Source organism: Furipterus horrens, unplaced genomic scaffold (assembly GCF_987537825.1).
Source record: "Furipterus horrens unplaced genomic scaffold, mFurHor1.1.pri manual_scaffold_4, whole genome shotgun sequence".
NCBI lineage: Eukaryota > Metazoa > Chordata > Mammalia > Chiroptera > Furipteridae > Furipterus > Furipterus horrens.
This window is the reverse complement of record NW_028327174.1, coordinates 89,951,107-89,973,477: the sequence shown is the minus strand read 5'-3', so window position 1 is coordinate 89,973,477 and position 22,371 is coordinate 89,951,107. Positions and strand designations below refer to the sequence as shown.

Below are 22,371 nucleotides of genomic sequence, written 5' to 3'. Positions count from 1 at the left end.
CTCCTTAATTAAGGTAGTAATTCACAAATGTCTTTACACATAAAGCATGCAAACCAACAGTAGAGTTTTGTTAAAAACATGTATTTGCAGGTGTTCGCTGGACAGTGAGTGAGTCCTGTAACTTAAGCACACCAGCCTCAGAGGGCAGAGAGACAGAAATATAGATATATTTACATTACAAATAGAACTATGTAAGCATACTATTTCTGCATCTTGCCTTTTTTGTTTAACAATATATTACAGCTATCATTCCATAATAGCACAAAAAGATTGACCTTTTATTTATTTTTTAATATTTGCCTATAGCCCATTATATATAGGACTTATCCTATATATGCAGGATGAGCGAAGTGAGTACATGAAACACAGTTTATTCTTGTATTCGTTTATTTGTATTGCAACTGTAAAACTACTTGGCCCATCCCTGTGTATTAGATTTATTATAATCTATTTAACGAGCTCCCCAATATTTCCCTAAAGCAAATCACACTGTAGTAATCTGTGACCAAATATTTGTGTGCCCTTGTGAAATTGATGGGTCAAAACTTGTGTGTCATTTAACTTGTTTCTTCAGTGTAACTGATTTGTTTTTATTCATTTTTTAACCTTTTTATCTGTTTTATTCCATCTTAGGTTCCATAAGATGTGTGTGTTTAGGGTTTTCATTTTCGTGTTATTTTGCCATCATATATTTTCACCATTGTTATGCAGTTTCAAATCATAATATGAGCTCTCCTTCTATAGTACCATCTAAATTTATCCTTTAAGGCATTTTTTCCTATTATGTTATTTTTTTAAATTTCTTTTCTCTTTTTGTAAAGACTAAAACATAATTCATATACTATATACGATTTACCCACTTAAAGTGTACAACTCAGTTATTCTTAGTATAGCCACAGAGTTGTGCAACTGTCATTACAGTTTATTCTAGAACATTTCATCACTCGCCAAAAGAAACCCCATACTATTTAGTTGTCACTCCCTAATGCCACCATCCCTATCACTTAAATTTTTTAAAATTTTATTGTATTTTTTCCATTACCATTTAATCCATATATGCCCCCTCCCAACCCCAGCACTCAACACGTTGCTGTCTATGAGTCCTTTTTCCATTTTGCTCAGTCCCTCCATCCCTTACCTCCCTCCCCACATCATTTAAAGTTTTGAAGACATTCTGCCCTTCAAAGCAGCTTGTGGTTCATTGAATGGTTCATTGAATGGTTCATTGAATGTCAGTTCCCTGATACCCTTGTGTATTATCAGAATATTTCATTTTTATCAGTCTTTATGATAAAAATATATCTTGCTTCAGTTTACATGTATTTGATCATGAATGCTGCCGACCATCTGTTCTCACGTGTCTTGGCCATTCATGTCTCCTTTCTGGGCACCACATTGCAGACCTATTTTAAATACAAGCAAACACATTGCTGTCATTACTTTATTTTGATCACATCTACCAGTGCATGATACACAGGGTGAGGTCACTGTGAAGTTAGTTAACTCGAATTACAAAACCAGAAGTGCCCTCCAAAAAAAAACCCTGTACACCCAGAAACCTACCCCAGGGTTCATTACCTGGGGCTCCCCGGTCAGTACCTGATGTTGCCCCTATCTGTTGGGATGATTCTGCGTTCCCCCAATTAAGTGAAATTATTACTCCTCCACTTGCCTCAATTTGACTTTGTCTATCAATCACTATTTTTAATGGACATTTCATTGTCTTTATTCTATGTATTAAAATCTAGTCATAGCAGGATAAGCCTGTACAAATATGAGGGAGGATGCCCCCCCAAAATGGAATTTATTTATTAGAAACTTGTGTATTATTCTTACATGTTTAAACTTCAGTCACCTTCCAAGTACTCACCATTTGATGCAATACACCTATTGAGACATTTTTTCCACTGTTCAAAACAGTTTTTGAACTCACTGATTTTTTTAAAGATTTTATTTATTTATTTTTAGAGAGAGGGGAAGGGAGGGAGAAAGAGAAGAAGAAAAACATCAGCGTGTGTCTGCCTCTCATGTGCCCCCAATTGGGGACCTGACCTGCGACCCAGGCATGTGCCCTGGCTGGGAATCGAACCACAGCCTTTTGGTTCACAGACCAGTGCACAGTTCACTGAGCCACACCAGCCAGGGTAAAATTGATTTTGATGCCTTTTAGTGCTTCGGTGTTTTTTTTTTGTTTGTTTTTTGTGTTTTTTTTTTTTTTGTTTCATCTCTTCCACATCAGAAAAAGATTTCCCTTTAAGGACTTTTTTCATCCAGCGAATCAAAAAAAAAGTCATTCAGGCTGAGATCGGGTGAATATGGAGGGTGGAACATTGGGATCATGCCATTTTATATGTGTGTGTGTGTGTGTGTGTGTGTGTGTGTGTGTGTACCAATATATGTATCTATATATATTATACATAGTATAATCTAGTCTATAGTATAATATAGTCTATATATAGTAATACACACACACACACACACACACACATACACACACACACATCTATGGATCCTTAGCTCAAGTCCCTGGAGAATTCCCTAGTTGGATAGTCTTTGAGAAAAGCTAGAACTTCTTAAGGCTCATGAGTCAGAACTCCTGGGAAAGGCATACCACACCCCTGCCACCAGGCCTGAGCCACTCTGGCCATTAGTTACTGTTGGGTTCCTTTTGTAGGGACTGTAGCCTCCAGTGGCCAGAGGTAGGGGATGATGCTGAGCTCCCCCACCATGAACTTCCTAGCAGGTACAGAGAGCCTCAGCCTGACTCTGCTAGTCACGTTTGTATTTATTAGCAAGCCAGCAAAATGCTGTTACGCTACCTGTAGTGGGAAACCCAGTGCAGTCCAGCAATCTGTTCCTCACCTAAAAGATGGGACAATAATGTTCACACTGTCCCAAACACTTTTGATACCCAAGCCAGACCATTTGTAACACTCCCTCCTCTGTACCACAAAGTCATTTCCAGTATAATCTTGCAAAAATGATGATTATTTAAGCATGATTTTCCTGACTCACTGCATAAACAATTAAAAAGAAGAAATTTCCATTTTAAAGATTACTCACATTTATTAATATTCAAATGAGAAGAGCACACACAACATCACTTCTTCGACATTTCTGCCAAACATGCATGATCTGAATCTAATAATGAGGAAACATCAGACACACCAAATTGAGAGGCATTCTAATAAAACAGGGGTTCCCAACCTCCCTGCCAGGGACTGGTGCCAAGGCCGCACAGCAGGAGCTGAGCTTGAATGTGATATGCTTGAATCATCCTGAAACCCACTGGTCCATGGAAACATTGTCTCCTACAAAACTGGTTTCTGGTGCCCAAAATGCTGGGGACTACTGCTAAAAAATAACTGGCCTGTTGTCTTTAAAAACGTCTAGGACCTTAAATTCAAGGAAAGGCTAAGGAACAGTACTAGATAAAAGGAGAATAAAGAGACAGGAGAGCTAAATGCTACTGGTAATTCAGAACTGGGTCCTTTTTCTGGAAAGGACATTATTGGGACAATTGGTGAGACTTAACCAGGTCTGAGCATTGGGTGGCACTGTTGGGTCGAGGCTGACTCAGACATTGATGACTCTATTGTGATTACGTAGGAAAAGGTCCCTGTTGGTAGGGAGTACATACTAGGGAATTTGGTATTGTTCGGACAATGGATGAGCATCTTACTATCAAATGGTTCAGGGGTTAAAACTCATTTGTACAATAATGTCCTTGTACGATACTTCCAACTTTTCTATGTAGTTTTTTTTTTTTTTAATACAAAAATTGTTAAAAACCTCGACAGTAATTGTAGCAATTGTTTAGAACTTAGACCAAAAAACAACAATTTTGAGAAGTATTTTTCACTAACATTCTTTAGAATTGCTGGCACAGGGGGCAATAAAAAGCAGAGGGCTTTTCAAGTCATTGTGGTTATGGCTTTGAAATTCTCAGCAGACAGTGCCTCTTCTTATTGCCTACCCTTGGTGCACCCAGCCGCTCGGTTCACCCTGATTACAGTGGCAGGTCCTGCTAACAACTTTGCCGGACTGTGTACTAGAATCACTCACGCTAGGTTGGGATATGGAACACCGGGACATTGCCAAAAAGGCCACTAGGGACAGTGCTAGGTTGTTACACTGTCCACACAGACAGAGTGTCTATCCATCCAACCCACAACTCATTTCACCAGGGGAAAAGTAATTTGAAACATCCCTCATGCTAATTAACTAACTCTTTTAGAGCCAAGTGTGGCAAAGAAGCCCTTGAAATTGTTCCTCATTAGGGCGGGATGTCTGATCGAGGTGTTCCAGAGGCTGTCCAACTGCCTTGGAAGTATATTTCTAATCATAACCAAGCACCCCTAGGGTGTACATTATCATGGACCAGACCATATACGTGTGCACTCTGTTTTAAAGTCAACGACGAGGTCTCCCAGCGTGTGCACAGAGCAGAGAGCAGGGCAGCACCAGTCCTCGGGGACCATCGATGATGTGTGCTTGTACTTGACGTGCACAATCAGCATCATTTGACCTAAACATAGTAGATTGTCAAGATACTTTTTGCCTTCATAGAAGCAGTTGAGAAAGAGATCTTGCAAACAAAAGCAGTCCGCTCCTGCCCACAACCTAGGGGAGGGAGGCACAGACAGGGAGGTGAATCAGTGGGCTGCTGTCATTGACTCGTCCCCTTCTGGTGGCCTGGGAAGCAAACCAGGGCAGGGACAGGGTGGCATGCCCATGCAAGGGGGTATTTCGTGGTTGCTGTGCAGCCTTGGGCCCTGACTGGAAACCCTCACTTTCTCTGCGATTGTTCAGTTAGAACAGCCTTTGGCCTGGGCTTCCCCTGTCCCATCTCAGCTCCCTGACAGGCAGAGGAGTCGCAGAAGACCTCGTGAAAAGTTTACATCCTGGGCTGCTGCCCCAGGGGCTCCACCCACCCAGGATGAGACTGGAAGAGTGCCTGCTGAGCAAACGCCCAATATTTTTGATGCTTGTGGTCCCCGGGCCCTCAGAGGAGCTCTGCTCTCATGGCAGGACCATGGGGCTGGCAGTCAGAAAGCTCAAATTTGCCTTCATAGCTCTTTGCGCACCAGGTGACCTTAGGCCTCCCCTCGATGCTCAGTGTGGTAGAAGGGGAGACTCTTTACAAACTGTGAGGCTCTTCCAATGCAAAAGGGTCTTGCCCCAGTTATGACAATAACCTCGATGCCCTTCCTGTGGGTGTTGAGGCCTTTTGGTGCCTCCTCCCCAGTTTTTACAAAGATGCTGTTCTGTCTTCAGCCTTCAACACAGCCAGGTGTGAGAAACTACAGAAGGAGAAGGAGGAGCTGGAGAGGCGGTTTGAAGATGAGGTGAAGAAACTGGGCTGGCAGCAGCAGGCTGAGCTCCAGGACCTGCAGGGCCGGCTGCAGCTGCAGTTCCAGGCAGAGCTGACTCGGCTTCAGGAGGAGCACAGCGCCCAGCTGCTTCGGATCCAGCGACAGCATCAGGAGCAGGTCAGTGTGTGCTCTGCGCTCTGCCTCTGTTGTTGGGGCAGGTGTGCAGAGGCAGGTGGCAGGGAGCAGCGCTACTTGAGCCGGAAGTCCTGTTCCTAGGTGAGTGAGCTTCTTGTAAAGTTCCCTCTCCAACCTCATTTGTTTCTTCTGTTGCCTCCTTTCCTCCCCCCACCACCCGCCCAGCCTCTCTGGCCTCCCTCTCCTTGTCCTCCCAAGCAAGCTCCCACTTCCTGCCTGGAATGCTCTCCCCTCTATACACTCCATGGCTCCGTCTCCCTTCACTCCAGACTTTCCTCAACAGTCATTTTCTCAGTGAGGCTTTTTCTCATCTCAGGTTACAGCTCTTCCCTCCTATCACATCCATCCTCTTCCTGTCCCCCTTCCTGCTGTGTTTTTTCCTCCACACTTACCACTATCTAACATATTATAAATTTTACTTTTGTGTCCTATTTGTCATTTACATATTTCATGAGGGGAGCAGTGATTAGGCAAACGTTTTTAGCCCTTGCATGACAGACACTACTGTTAACCCTGTACTTGTACTAACTCATTTCGTTAGTACAGTCACCCTGCAAGGTACACATCATTATTATCCCCAGTTAGAGGTGACAAAACTGAAACCCGAAGGTTAAGTAACTTGTGAGAATTCCCAGAGCTGCTCATGGGAAACCCAGGGTTGAACGCAGTCTGCCGCAGAGCCATGTTGTCTCCAGGCTTACTGCTAGAATTTTGGTACCTGGCTGTGCCTGCACCGAGCACTCTGTCAGTCTGTCCTTGCAGAATGAAAGCATGAATGCTGCTAGCTAGCCCAGCAGTCTTACTAGAGAGGGAATTTATCTGCAATAAATTGAGAATAATCCCCAGGGAGCCTGTCAGGTGACAGCAAGTGAGAGTCAGAGGCGACTTTGCTTTCGTGAGAACTACTTCTGTTCCTTTCTTTTCTCCTCTTTCTAAGTCCCCAAGGTCAGTTGCCTTAGTACCCAACTTCTAAAGTCATATTGTTTCTCATGGTCTGCTCGTGATGTTCCTAAGGGAAACTGGCATTTGCAAAGAGCCCTCTAAGTCTGAAACTAGTGCTGGGTGGCCCTTCACAGTCATGCACATTGGGCTGCCCTCCTCGGACTGCTTCCAAACAGATACCCTGGACAGTGACACTCCCCAGGCACTTTTGAATCCTAGGGGCACAAGAAGAATTTCAGAGTAATAATAAGAACTGTTGTGGTAATTAAACTTCTCTTATCTGATGCATTTTATTCTATTCAGCATCTCCTTTTCTAGAGGCCCTGGAAACCAGATATACTGGCCTGCTTGAGGTTGTTTAGACTTAGAGAACAGGAAACAGAAGAAGTTACAGCTAAAGTTACCACGGGTGCTAACGCCAGAAAATGAACCTGTAGCACCTTGCCCCCTAAGCTCCAGGAGCAAGACTACTGTGCTCAGATGTTAGCATGGCCCCTGCTACATCCCTGACCTGGTGCCAGTCGGTATCAGCCTGCTGTGTGCCTGCACCGCTGGGTCATTTGCTCCTGGTTTTACACAGAGAATGTGCTTATGCCTTTATTCACTGAAGGACTTCTGGTCCGAAATTCTGGGCTGGTTGAGAAGGTGCCAGGAGATAAGGAGGGGGGGTAGGAGGGAGATGCCAGGCAGGAGAACGTGCTTTGGGGGGCCCTCTGAATGAAGGCTCCTGTGCAGGTGCCAGGTATGGAAACCACGGAGCTAAGGCCACCACCAGGCCGAGCCTTCCACCAGTGGTATGCGGCTGGGGCAAGACGCCTCCCTCAGCGTCGGTGCAGAAGCACAGCAGGGGGATGAGCTCTCGCCTACCATTAAGCTGGGACACAGCAGCTTGAAGGAAAGAAGGCCCTGATATTGAGAATGAGTTACAGGAGCTACCTATGCATTCTTAGAAAAGGGCTGTGTCTTGTGAGGGTTCTGAGTTCTATTCTTCTCGGTCCTTGATGACACCTAAAGCAATTCATGTATTTATCCATTCACCTACACCAAGAACATTTAGGGAATGTCACTGTACAGAAGGCACCATGTCAGGGCCCTTTCAGAAACACCAAGATTTATAAACCGTGGGCTTGCTTGGTCCATGCCTAAGGTGATAGCCTGGGGAGGCTCTGAGAAAGAGCCCAATAAACTGAAATACTGGGTGAGACGCACAGACGATGTGTTTAGGAATTGAGAGTTTACGTCTGCCTGTGAGGATAGGGAACACTCTGTGTTAGAAATAACATCTGAGTGCTTTGGGTCTGAGTAAACCTTGCCTATAGACATCCACTGGTTTGGGGGGATGGATGATTTAAATCTGTGAATTATGCAGGCCCCTGATTTTGCCCCTTCTGCTGAACGTTGGCTGATGGCCTGGCCGTCAGCTTCTCCTGCAGAGGGCATGAGGCAGTGAGGGAGAAAAGGCAGGGCACAGCAGCCGTGCTTTAATTTCCAGTAGAATCAATGCTCACCTGCTTAGTGCAGGATGAGACTCAAGTGTATGGCAGCGATGGAGATTTGTGTGGTCTGCGGGCTCTCCACACTTGGGTTTCCTTATCAGGGACAATTGCACTTGGCGATGCTGACTTTATGGATAGTGACAGCTCTGTCAGAAGTTATGTTCCATGAACTTAAAAGTCAAGTTAACCAACCTGGCCTCTCCTCCCCGCAAGGGTCCCACACCTGCAGTGCAGGCTTGACTCAAATTGGGAGCTCACGCATTTCGGGCTGACCTGACTATGGTGTAGGGTCTCCCTCGTGACAGATCTGGCTGTTCGCTCACCTGGAGGGACAAAGACTGTCTCCCTCTGCCCACACATGGGAATCACTGGGGGCAAAACACCACTCCTCATCTTCACCCCACACTAATTGAATCAGAATTGCTGATGGGACCAAGCCCGGGCCTGGAACTGCAGTGTTTCAGAGACAGAGCCTTGCTCTTCAGTCCTGGGGAATGAACAGGGGGCGTGGCCTGGCCTCCTGGCTTCCGTACGTGCCTTTAAAGATAGAGTCTGGCTTTTATTTCAAGAATATAGCTATAAAATGTTTAATCAGAATCAGTGTTCATGCCATAGTTAACTGCATTAATAGAAGCCAATTTGCCAGAGCTTCCCTATTTCAAAGCACACACAAGAGATTTTCACTGTAAATGCACAGGCTTTTCCCTCTTTGCCCAAACAGAGTGCCTTCCAGTTTTCCTCTCTGGGCTGCCTTTGGCTGCTCCCCAGAGATACGCAGCCACAGAGCCTGACATTCAGTGATCAGACTTGTGACCTTTGACCCCATTCCTCCAAGACCCTGTGGCCTTGTCTTCCCAGCCCTGAAGTCATTGCAGATCCTGCTCAATAAAGTCTGAGCAGAGGCGCCTTCCCCTCCAGGGGCGGTGCTGCTCCTCCTTGGGCATTTACGTTTGCTTTGTCTCATATTCAGAACATCTTTCTCCCCCTTCTGAAGGAAATCACCCTTTCAGACTTACTGGCAGGCTCCACATCCCCACACTTCACCAGAACCTACAGAGGTCACGTTGTTCATCATCTTGCATTATATCTCCTTAGTCCTTCTGCACAACCGCCGCACAGCTGCCACCAACAGAAACCACACTCTCTCTAATCAAACAGAATGAGGTCCTGGGGGTCCTCAGTCTTCCAGCGCCAGGTCCCACCCAGCACAGCCCACAGTCTCAGGCCCTTGGGAGGAGGAGCTGTGGGAAGGTGGGGGGCCTCTGTGAACACCTGCCTGCCCTGTGTGGTGGGCTGTGGAAGGGGCAGAAGTTACATCCTGGAACGCAACAAAGGGGCACTGGGTGCTCTGGGATGCCTGGCTGCCCACTCTGAGTAGATAGACACCCAGGGCATTATAAGCAGGCATGGAAGGGAAGGGAAGGATAGTCAGTAATAGAGCCCTGGAGAGAGTAAACACAGGCAGTTCCCTCTGTGCCACCAGATAGGAATATGTGTCTCGGATGGGGGTCAGTGGGAGTTTAACCTGGTTTGGGTTTAATGAATAAAGCTGAGACTAGATAAAGCACATGCATCTTCATTCTAAATGTAAGTTGTTTCTCGGTGATATTGCCAGAGCCTCAGATAATTGCATTTTGCTCAGTGAAGGAAGCCCACAGCTGTACCTTACCCATTTGCAAGGGTGGCTTTCCAACCTTTTGCTCTTCTGTTGCTGAGACGAGCTGAACCAAAAGGCCCTGCAGGAATGGAGCCTGCTTTGGAAACAGCTGCTTCTCCACATGGCGGGAGGCTATTGGACGGGCACAGTGACAGGCTCCTCCATGGCTCAGCCCACAGCTCTGTCTTCCTGAGGAGGAACGAGGGTGGCTCAGCAGTGGGGGAAAGGGGTCCCAAGAGAAGGGTGCTTCACCCAGCCTAAGTTTGCCGTGGCCTGACAATGAATCAAATGATCTGGTGTTTCCCTTCGGTCAGCATGTTTGAGTCCCTTCAAATGCCTGCAGAAGGTTTCAAGGTCTCCTCAGGCTGAGATTTCTCACTGGCTGCTTCAGAGTGTGAGGCCGTGCTCTGGAAAGCAGCCAAGCCGTGGGAGGAATAGTCATGGGGATTGATACTATGTATGACAAGAAAGAGGGTGGCTAAGAGTAGACGGCCCCTTTTCCATAGAGGGAACACTCTTTAAAAACCATAAAGATGTATAGAAACTTTAATTACTGAAGAGTAAGGATTCTTGTGCCCAAATCATGGCTCATCAGCTCACATTAGTTTTCTCTTATTGCATATGGCCTTTCAGAGTTAGGGGATCAGTATTTCACTCATAGAACACCTCTGAGGGGCTGTAACAGATAGATCATATCCTTCCATCATGCTTAATATATTGGGCATGGTATTATGTCACCACTAAATCAAAGACCTGCCTCCCAACAAACCAGAAAGGCGTACGTTCAGCTGCAGGCATAATGTAGTGCTGCCAGTCAGAGCATCTTCACCACCAGGGACACAGGACACTCTTCTGGTACATGGCAATTTGTGTAAGAGCCCAATAAATTAGAATCACACCAAGGACTGACCAAAGACTTTTCTTTAGACTGAACTGGGTAACAACATCCAAAGACTGTGTGGGTACCTGTGTCTACAGACAGTGTGCGTGCGCTCAGCTCAACTGGTGTTAGTAATGAAGCAGAAAGAAAATACAGTTTCATTTTTTTAAACCAGTGATTTATTTTTTAAGAGACTGAAATGCTTCAGACAAAGATTCTATAAAAACCTCATATAAACAGGAATTGGACAATTACATACTGTGGTAATCAGGCTTTCTGCTGAATGGAGTCATAGTTCTGAGCCTTAAGTAAAACATTGTTTAATCAAGAATGGCCAGTAAATAAAAGTGAATCATTGCATATCACATTGATTTAAAAACCGTGATGCAGCCCTGGCTGGTGTGGCTCAGTGGATTGAGTGCCGGCTTGTGAACCAGAGGGTCACTGGTTCAATTCTCAGTCAGGGCACATGCCTCGGTCATGGGCCAGGCCCCCAGTTGGGGGTATATGAGAGGCAACCACATACTGATGTTTCTCTCCCTATCTTTCTCTCTCCCTTCTCCTCTCTAAAAATAAATAAATAAAATCTTTGTTTTAGAAAATGTGATACAGCTTTCCTAACACTGTAGAGTTAGTTCATTGTTGGTTTTGCCAGTGATATTTCTGTTTTCATGGATGAAGTTCTCATTTACCTTAGGAGAGAAAAGTTAGGCAAATTCTGCATGCAATTATAGTATCCAGAATGAAAATCTATCCCATTTTAAAATAAAAATACTCGCATGGATCCACTCCTTTCCTGTGGAGAGCCCTTCCTCTTCAGCTGAAAGGTCAGCCCATGAAGTATCCTCCTGAAAACAAAGGACCCTAAGCAGCAGCTGAATATTACCAGCTGGAAGCAGTGTGTTTAACTGGTCCACCAAGCAGCCTCCGGACCTGGACACATTTCCTGCTACCCTGTTTTTCAAATGCCAGGTTTTGACTCATTTGTAAGCCTACCAGCATTTTGAAATAAACAAAGTAAAATGGAATAAAAAATTAAACAGAATATTGCAACTAGGAGGGAAAGGTATTGTTTTGCAACTTTGGTTTTGTGTGTGTGCTGTATTACAATATATAATAGTATTTTTTTTTGCAATGGTCACTGACAAAGATTTTGGAAAAACACTGTTCTGGTTTGCCAGTGCAGGGAGAGGTCATTTTATGCAATTACTCCTTTAAGTCATACAGTTGAAGTTAAAGCAGTTAGCCACAACAAACAAAAAAACAAAAGCAGTACACATGGTGGGGGCTGGGGCAGAGATGAGGAAGAATGAAAATAAAAAATCCTAGGCTGGCTGTGCTACTTGTGGTTAAGCTACTGGAAATGACCCGTGGCCAGACCACGAGCAGCCCTAGCCAGGACCACACTCACATTGCTGGACAGGAAGCCCAGATTGCAAGCTGATGGCTAGGAAGCAGGTGCCGTGAGCACACCAGTCTGCAGCTGCCTTGACCTTGGTGAGAGGCTCCTAAGGCACTTAGGTGTAGTCTGGCTGGGAAGGCAGCAGGGCTGTGTTTGAGGGAGCTTCGTCTTTGAGATGGCTGCTGGCTCTGCCCCTTACCAAGCCTTGGGCAAAATGTTTCAAACCTCGACAAGCCTCAGCTTCCTATAAGATGGGCAGTGTTGCTGGGAGGGTTCAAGGGAGTAGCTGATAGCAAGGAGCTTAGTAGGTGTTAGTTCCCTCCACTTATCGTGTGCAGTGTGCTCCCACCTGCCACTGAGAAACAGACAGACCACCTAGAAAGGGTGTCCCTCCCCCTTTCCTTATCACCTATCACCCCACAGAGTGATTGGTATGAGGAGGAGGAGTGGGAATGTGGAGCAGATGGTCCAAAGCAAGGCCTTGGATGGTAAAGAGGGGGTTCTGGCAGCTACCCCCCACTGGGGGCTGCCATCCTCCTGCAGATAACCTGACTCCAGGAGCTGCCACATCAGCACCAGACCCAGGCTCTCCTGCCTTAGCAAAAGGATGAGGGCAGCTGTCATCTCAGTAGAATGGCTTGTCCTTGAATTTTGGACCACTGACCCTTCTACTCATTGAATTCCATCTCTGTGCTCCAAGCAGTGAGGATATCACTGCCACCCATCCCAGCTCTGCGTAACCTTAACTGTGACTCTTCTGCAGGTAGACGATATCACCGCCAGTCATGAGGCTGCTCTCCTAGAGATGGAAAATAACCACACGCTGGCCATTGCGATCCTGCAGGATGACCACGAGCACAAAGTCCAAGGTAGATACCATCCTAGGTGTGTGCCGCCAGCAGGGGTGAGCCGTGTGAGCCCAAGACATAGGAGCACCTCCTGCTCTCTGTCCCACTTTCCTTTCTTCCTTCCTTTCCTTCCTGGCGTGTCCTTTGTGTTGCTTGCTGTGGAAAGGAAAGATGGAAAGCCAGGATCCCAGTAGCATTTCTTTCTTCTGAGGCAGTTACTCTCAACCTTGCCTGGATGTTGGAATCCGTGGTGCTGTAACAGGAGACTGGTGCCAGCCCAGGGCCCACTGCAAGGCTCCCATGCAGCTGGGCTGGGGTGCAGCCTGGGCATCAAGATTTTATAAAGCTCCGGAGCTGAGTCTGATGGGTAGCCATGCTTGAGAGCCACTATGCTAAAGACAGCCTGGAAATCTGGGCTTTGTCTTGGCCTTACGAAATCAAATGTTAGTCCCCGTGTGGACACACCCTTCCCATACTCGGGTGCCTTCGGGAGCTCAGCAGCATCACACTGGATCTGGGTCCACACCTTGAGCTCACAGACCACATTCACCAAGGGCTTAAATGGTCTCTGGTCACTTTAAATTTCCTTTGGGTACTCTAGGTTATGGCAACAACAGCAACATGTACTAAATACTACTAAGATTTTGACTTCGTGAAAGAAGCTTTTTACAGCATTAACATGCATTTCTACGAAATATACAACTTATTTTTCATTTTTCTCTCCTCCCACTTTTCCCCCAGCCAGAAATTTAACAATGGACTCATAAACTTAAAATTAATAAATTTAAAATTTTTAAGAATTAAAGTCAGTCTTTTATTATTTTTAAATGTTCTTTGTGGACACCAAGCCCCTTGTGCAGTAACCAGCACTCACATCAGTGCCTCCCTGAAGCACCAATACCGCCCTCGGGGAGCAGTTAGTGCAGGAAAAAGCCCAAGCGGTGGGCACACCAGGGAGGGCATTTCCTGAGAACCTGTTCAAGGTACCACGGGTGTCCTGAGAACGCATCTCACACGGAGAGTGCCAGTTTCCTGTTGTAGGCATTTTTGCACCTTTGCCATAAGCATTCTTGCCACACACACACATTTTCACATATAATTGTCTGTAAGGTAATTTTGCTGTAAAAAGAAGATAAAGTCACAACAAATGGAGGCACGTTTAAAAAGACATAATGAGACAAGAAGAAAAGGAATAACAAAATTAAGACTTTATTTAAAATGTGTATAGATTCACGGTAATGCTGCTCAAATAACTGACTTCATTTTGTACGTTGTACCTAAGCAGTTGTCTTCCTTCTGTGGGAGTTGTGGGTTCACCTCTGCACCCTCAGAGGGGGCCCTTGGCCTCCCTTTCTACAGGGTTCCAACATAAGAAACCAGCTCTTGGGACAAATCATCTCATTGGGAATAAATGCTAACTGTTTTGAGACCAGCATCACATGTCTATTCATCCCAGAATAGAACATTAGGAGGGCTTGCTAGCATTTACATAGAATATAAAAATGGGACTAACCATGAGAATCATCAATGGAGAAATGAAACTGAACAACAATCCCAAAACCCTAAACTGTCAACCAGTTATTTTATCTTGTTTACAGAAAAATAGCCTTACAGCCAGTTAGTTAGCTATACAGAAAAAACGTCCACAAAGACGTCTGGGGCAGAAACAGCATTATATGCCAGTTCCCATGCTGGGCCACACTTTGGGACCTCCTGGGAAATTTTTAAAAAAACACTGATGAGTAAATCCTACCTCAGAGATTCCAATTTAGTTGCTCTGAGGTACAAATCAGGCATCAGGATTTTTTTTTTTTTTAAGCTCCCCGGGCAATTCTAATATGCAGCAAAATTTGAGAACCATTGTCTTAGAGCACAGTATTAAGTATGGGACAGAGTGTCATGACTTTAAAATAATTAAGTACATTATGGGTACATAGATATTAGCCATGGCCAGGATAGATACTGACTGCCTTTTTTAGGGGATATTCGGATCACCTGTAAGCACCCCAAAGCCCATCACTGCGCTGTAGAAAGGACTTTGAAAGCGAATGTGAAGGGAAATGGTGCAGGGAGCCACAGTGTTGCCTTTGGTGCTGGATTTTCATGTAAACAGACCTAGTAGATTTTTCTCACCAGCAAAGCTTTGTTTAGACACCACATCCTAGGGGGCCTTTGAATTATATAGTATAGTTAACAGTGGCAAAAATCTCAAAATTATGGTCAGGACAATGTTCTCAATGGCTATTAAAACTAATCATTTAGACAGAGGCAGGTAGACAAAAAGACTACATGGTTTTATGTTAATGAAATCAGCACAAATCTTTTTCTTTTTTTTTTTTCAAATGTAAATTTCAGTTGTAACAACTGGATTTCTTAGGCACTGTTACCATCATTAGTTCAAAGGCTTGGATCAAAGGAAACCGCCAAGTTTCTCTGAATTGCAGCTCTGGCCAGCCAGAATGATACTTGTCGGTCTCCAGTATCTCCTGTCTGAAGCATGTGTGAACCAGGCTGATTAATGAGACCTTTTCTCCCTCCATTTATAACAGGCAAACAAAGTGTTTTTGTAGCCAGAATGAGATGGGCTTTACCCAGCTAATAAGACTGTACCCATCTGGAGGAAAATTGAATCTACTTGCTTACTAAGTCTTACATGACATCTCTTTCTACCCACCTTGCAAATTATTACTGGAATGCCACTTTGTACAGAACAGAATGGTTCCAGACTCTCCAAGAGGAACCAACCCCATTAGTTCTCTCTTCTGTCTAGTGTCTTCACATTGCCCTTTGCTCAAGCAAAGCCTAGAGATCTGTGGTTTTCAGAGTGTGGCTCAGAGGCCTGGCACACACAGCACTGGCCGTTGTCTCTGGCAAGCCAGGCACCACAGGGGCTGCTCTCGGCTCCCTCTCCCTGAAAGCTCTCTCCTTTAGCCCAGAGGGCTGCTTCGTGGTGGAAAGAAAGAGTGACCCTGGGAGGGGAAGAAGAAAGAGAAATAACATTGATCACCGAGTTGTTTTACCATTGGGAAAACTTGGAGAATCAATGAGGACTGTGGGTGGAGACTCTGACTTCGCCAGGATGTTGGGAAAGCAAGGTATAGAAATGAGTGTGTGTGTGTGTGTGTGTGTGTGTGTGCCCTTACTTGCTTCTCCCTCACTTTTTCCTCTTTCCCTCTTTTTCTCTCCCTTTCTCCTATTCCCTTCCTTTTTCTTTCTCTTCTAAATAACACCACATACAATTCCAAAGTACGGGAGCAGCCTCTTTAGGCTCCAGTGTGCCATATAGTAGTGTTCCTCATTCACCCAAGTCTCTCATTTAGTCTGGCAAAAGTCTTGTTTGATCCTTTTCAGAAAAAATACCAACTTAACAATTTAATGTCTTTTCTCCAGAACTGATGTCTACCCACGAGCTTGAAAAGAAAGACTTGGAAGACAATTTTGAAAAACTGCGGCTGTCCTTACAGGTCAATATCTCCTTACTGCTGATGTCAAGCTAATGACAGCATCATTAGTTTCTGCCCACAAACATTTATCCAGCACCTTCTATGTACTGGGCCCTGTGCTGAGCATTGGGATATAGAGGGAGATGGGACATTCTCCTTGTCCTCAGGAATTTACTGTCTACTCAGGAAGTTGTGACACAGACAGTGACAGACAACCACAAAAGGTAATGCGTGCTTGCACCAAATGAGTACTAGCACTAGTGAGTGCCGCAGGAGCTTTGAGAGGTTGTACCACCCTTGCTGTGGTCAGAAGAGTCACTGAGCTGTATGTAAGGAAGGGGGAGGACTTGGGAGAAGAGCATTCTAGGCTGGGGAATCGTGTGAGGAGTATTGTGAAGGGCAGAAGCCATAGGACATGTCTGGGAATTAGAAAAAGGACTATAATCACAGGGAGGTGGGGGGACAAAAAGAACCTTCTCTGCCTCCCACTGCCAAGCTACAGGAAGTGTGGGTCTCAGATGCCAGGGCACAGCCTGGCTTCCTTCTGACCTCTTAACAGGAGAATGAATAGTCCCTCAGAACACCGGCACCTCCCTCCTCCCTGGGAAGCTAGGGTGAGGTTGGTGGCCCTGCTTCCATTCCCACCTATGAACATCTGATCAAAATTATTTTTTAAATACTAGGGACACTCACACCTGGACGATAACAATGAATGTCCACTGATGACCATAACTAATACAAAGCCAGGGATTTTTGCTTCTCCTGTGGCCCACTTTCCCCTGGCAATGTTCACTGCACAAAACCCAGGACTGTGCAGATACCAATGTCACAGCTACTGAGTGTCCTATTCAAAAATTTTCAATGGGAAACAGCCTGCAGTGAGCCCACCACTGACCAATCGATGGGCCTGCAATATGCAGCCCTCATGTGGCTCATCCTTGTCAAATTTACCCCAAATTGCCACTGGGGAGACCCAAGTGAGCTCTTGTCTTGTTCATAAGAGATGAATTCAAGCGAGAGACAGCACGTATAGTGGACATGAGATAACAAGTTTATTTTTAAAATATATGGAGAAAATAAGCTATTAGTAGGTTTGTAAGTAAGTTTGTTCTATACACTTGAGCACCTGGCTACAAGTGGGCACCCAGCTAATCTGTGTGCCCTGACTATTAGGGCTCAGGGATTGTATACCTTAGTCAGTGTCTAGGTTCCCCCTCCTGCTCCCCCTTCTAAACCTTGGGAATAATGTACAGCCACAAAAGCTTCCTTTCTCAGTTAGTAAAGTTAATGAAATTGCCACAGAGGCTTCCTTTCCCAGTACATAGAGTCTCAAGGACTCCCCTTCTCCTGCACTACCTTTGCTTGTGATGTCTGGAACGTCCGGCAATCTTACCAGACTGGGCTCAGGGCTGCTGAATGAGTGGGTGAGACATGCCTTCCTCCTCCTCCCTGCTTTAGTTTCCACCTATCCTACCTAACATTCCCCCCCACCCCAAGCATTCAGAACCCAAATATTTGGGGACTTTGGGGCCACAAAACTCCAGCTAGTTCCTGCTATGAAAAGGACATTGATACTTCTTTGGGTTTTGTCCACTTTCTAACTATTATTAGTCAGAGGAGGTGGATGGAAGTGCTTGTCCATTGGTCCATGATGAATGTCCAGAGCTGGGGTCCCAGGAGTTGACAGTAATTGTTGTATTCTGGAGGCCACAAAGTTGATAAAAGGGTTAGTAGAGGACTTGGGACTTTATTTGATAAAGGCTAACTCTAACAAGGACAAAAACATTCCTTTCTCGGGGAAGAGATGAGCATATTGACAGGCTGGTAGAAAGACTATCAGAAATATGAGAAAGGCGATTATATTGAGGCCTAGTTGTTGTGTTACTTGGAACAGGATTTTTATTCTTGAAGAGGAATTTGAGGTCCTCTAATAGCTCACCAGAGTAGGTAGTAATGTCCTGCTGTTTTGGAGGCTCCTTCTGAGTAGAAAGGTCAGACACTCTGGGACTATGAGAAAAGAATGTGTCAAGAAATACTGGTCTCAGAGGGAGCCCAAAGGAGGAGTGAAAGTTTTGGTTGTTGGCTTTCCTGCTACTCACACGACAGTGCAGGACTCTGGGGAGCGGGGTCCAGAGAAGGAAGTAAGGACAGAGTAGGTGGCTCCACTATTCAATAAGAAAATTACTGTCCTACCTACCCTAGGCTCCAGTCCAGTAACGGTAACCTCTTGAGGTGAGGCTGACTGGGGCGGGCAGCTTCAGTCCCAAGTTACTATCTGCAAGGCGTTCGTGGCCTCAGGTCACGGGGCTCTTCAGCCCAAGGATAGAGTGCTGCCAGTGGCCTGCCTCCCTGCACTTACGGCATGATGTCTGAGGTGGCTTGTCATGGTTTGGACATTCTTTGGCCCAGTGCCCCATCTCTTGACATATAAAACACATAGTGTCTTTGGTAGTGGACCTGAAAGGGCCAGTGGGATGTGGCTGTCCCACAAGGGTGGCTAGAATTTGGACATGCCTAATCTTCTTTTTCTCCTTCCCTTGAGCCCTGGCACCTTTCTCTTGATGCCAGTTGTAGAAGACTGTATTGGCTGTAGTTAACACATTATTCAAGGAGACTCCATGTTCCTGAATAAGCTTCTGGAGTTTTTTTCTAATATCGAAGGCAAATTGGATTAGAAACTTATCTTTTAGTGCGAGGCCTGTCCAGAAAGTATCCATCCATGTTCAATGAAAAATAGACATTTATTGAAGAAGATACAAGATACAAGAAACATCGTACATAGGACAATGACACCTCAGTCCCCTTCAAAGTAGGCACCTTGAGACTTTACACAGTTCTCCCAGTCTCCATCAGCTGCCTCATTGTATTCCCTTGAATCTCATCGAGGGTCTCAAATCTCTTCCCTTTCAAAGGTGACTTTAGTTTGGGGAAAAGCCAGAAGTCACAGGGCACCCAATCTAGGCTGTCGGGGGACTGAGTCACCTGGCTGATTTGATATTTTGCAAAAAAACTCTGCACGAGACAGGATGCATGAGTGGGTGTGCTGTCGTGATGAAGCTGCCAATCACCAATTGCCCATAGCTGCAGCCTTCTGAATCACCCAAGTAATTTCCATGGAGGAATGTTCAAACTTAATGCAAAATTGGATGCAGACTGGTTGCTGTACTCTCTCAGTCATTTTGAATGTGATGGCCACACAGTACACATGCTCACTCAACAGTGTCTACCACCCCCACTGACTAGTACAGTGAAGTCATCATTGTTCACGCACGCACGATGCAGTAGTCCACTCTCCTTGGCTGCCAGGTTATATTGATGTCACGCAAACTGTTCTCATTATGTTAAAAATGGCTGGACTTTTTCTGGACAGACCTCGGTATAATCCGGCCTTCATATAATTCTAAATCCAGATTGGTGTGTTTGACAAGTGGCTCTCTTAGCCTTCCTAAAAATATAGTGGGATTCTCATTTGGGCCTTAGCTGACAGTGGAGACCTTGACATAATTAGTGGCCTTTTGTCAGCCTGCCTTGAGGCCCACTTTAACACAAATTAGAAAGTGATATCTTTCCCAGTTTTGATAAGAGTTATTGTAGTTCCATTCAGGTTTTGCTGATGGAACTGCTATGTCTCCTGTGGGGTATTTGCTATCAGATAGGTGTAAGTTAGCAAACTTTCTGGCTTCCTTTATTACCTTTTCCTACTCAAGATCTGATATGGTCTGCCCCAAGACAACTGTAGTGTCCTTCCAAGTTAACTCCTAGGCTAGGATAAGTTCTTGGAAGGCATCTATGTTACCTGGGTTGTCGGAGTAGAATCCCAAGTTTGCCTTAAACTGTTTAAGTTCTACGAGAGAGAATGGCTTACGTACTAGCTGAGGGCCACTTTCTACTGCAGACTTGATCAATGGTAAAAGCTTGGTCAGTGGAGAAGACCTGTTGCTGGAAGGCGTGAGGATTGCTAATTGAGTTGGAGGTCCTGGTTATGGCAGTAGTGATAAAGATGTTGAGAGCGCCTCTTCTAAAGGGGCTTTTCCCAAAGGTGCAGGTATGGACAGGGAGGTGCCCATGCAATGACCAGTAGATGGCACTGTGCTAAGAATTAGCTTATATTTGTAGCACAGGTCCCCTCTACCCCTCATACATAGGGGATTTCTGGTCACCTGCCTAGGCATTTGCAAAAGAGATCAAGTTGGAACATAGTATTGTGATTGAAGCTTCTCTGTAGTGGCCAGGATTTCCCATCAGCTAACTGATATTGAGGCCAAACAGTATTGGGAAAGAATACTAGTCTTTTCTTCTTTAGAGTTTGGGTATCAAACTGTGGCCAGTTGGAAAGGATACAGGCCAGTGGGGTCCTGCCTGGAATGGACTCCTGATTTCCCATATGGAAGGAAGAAATACCAGAAGGCTAGATAACACAGTGTCCTGGAGTCGTGACCTGAGGGCTCGGCATCCCAGGACCCAAGACCCTGAGTATTCAGAACAGACATTTCCGTGATGGACCCAATCCTTCCAGAGGATGAGAGTGTTTTTTTCTCTGCCTTCCTTCAGCCAGTGAAGCCAGTTAGGGAGTAGCTTACCAGTTGGCAGGATCTTGGAAAAGTGTGTAGGAGGCCCCGCTCTTTTGAGGGGAACCCCCCTCAGATACTGGGTTTCCAGAATGTCTGGAATTTTATAAGGAACCTTCAGAGCGAGCTTCAGTCAGTCCTTCAGGGCACAGGAACTAAGCCACACAGTGGTCTTCTGGCTTTGCCTCTTAGAGGAGTACCAGCAGAAACGGACTTTTGATTCACCATTCAGAAAAAGAAAAAACATAAGATATGGGAGGTGGCAAGGCTGTCTCATGGCCGATGGGCAGTGCAGGACTGCCCCTCGAGATAATGGCAAGACTGTCTCATCCTTTTCTGGATTTCTGAGGGCTGGGTGACCCTGAAATGGCATAGGACTTAAAGCTACAGCTGGCAAGTGACCTTTTGTTTCCATCGGGAGGTGGCTTTCTGCTCTTCCTCTGCCCTGTCTCAAGTGTTAAAAACACTGCGAGTTATCTCTTCCAGTTGCTCAGTGGGGGTCTGGGGTTCTAAGGCTAGCTTTTGTAACTTCCTTTTGATGTCTGGGGGTAAAATGTATCCCCAGAAGTATTCCGCCCTCGGCAGACTTAGGGTTGATATTTGTGTACTTTTGTAAAGCTTCAGTTAATAATAAAGGCAGAACTTGTATTCCCTCTTGTCCTTGTCTGTCCCAGTTTGATAGATCCAGTTAGGCTCCGGATCTGGGATTGCACTTCCGCCTGGTTGATATGCACTGTTGAGTATGATGGCCAGCTAGTTGATCAGCCTAAGCCCTAGCAGGTCATCCTGGTGCTGCTTTTCATCTACAGTGCGGCGTGGGAGAGAACAACCTGTGAGTCAGTCTAAGCTAGGTCATAAGTCAGTGATTACAGTTGACAAAGGAATTGGCTTTTTGTAACAATATTTTGAATTAACTAATTTGCCTTCCACTGTTTGATTATACCTCGGGTTTCTGTTGGGAAATAACAATTGGTTTTGGAAAATCAAACAGAGCTTTTGACTTTTTTATTTGTCATTAAAATTGTCTTTACTATTTATTTATGTGCCTTTCCTTTTCTTTTGTATTTCTAGTTTTCCTCATTTCTATTTCCCTTCTTGAGTTTCCTACTCCAATGTTCTTTCTTCCTGTATGTCTCATTCCCTTTTTTCCCACTTCTTCAATTTCTTCTCTTTTTGCTCTTTCCCTTTACACAATCCTTTTTCAACAGACCTTCTGCTGTGTACACAATCCTTCTGCAACTTACACAGACCCTCTGAAACTTTCCTAGTCGCTTTTAGGTTATCTAGACATTAATAACCAGTTTTAGTTCTATATATTACCTTTTATTACTAAAACTCTATGTTCTTTCTCAACTTTATTAGAATTGTAATTAGAATAAGTAATTAGCATTCTTTAGATTAATACATTTCTGGATATATTTTATAACTTTTAGAAATAGTTCTTTTCCTCATTGGCAGATACAGTGCTCAAAAGTGAGCTGTTTTACTATCTAGTGACCTTGACAACTGCAAGGAGGCTAGAGAAGAAGGGGGAGATATCAAGATAGGGCGACCTTTAGCCACTTCAGTTTTAGAAGTACCAATTTTTCTCTTTTATATTGAGGGAGGGGAAGCCATTGCTTCTG

At 45.1% G+C, this 22,371-nt stretch overlaps 1 protein-coding gene across 2 annotated transcripts in view; it reads left to right on the top strand.

Annotated features, from left to right (window-relative positions):
• Nucleotides 1-22,371, top strand: part of MTUS2 (microtubule associated scaffold protein 2) — a 447,573-nt gene that overhangs the window by 413,923 nt on the left and 11,279 nt on the right. For both annotated transcript variants that reach the window (XM_090273746.1, XM_090273749.1), the window contains 3 exons: nt 5,278-5,492; nt 12,651-12,756; nt 16,126-16,199. In XM_090273746.1, the coding sequence (XP_090129872.1) occupies nt 5,278-5,492; nt 12,651-12,756; nt 16,126-16,199 (395 nt within the window). The remainder of the gene's footprint in view (nt 1-5,277; nt 5,493-12,650; nt 12,757-16,125; nt 16,200-22,371) is intronic.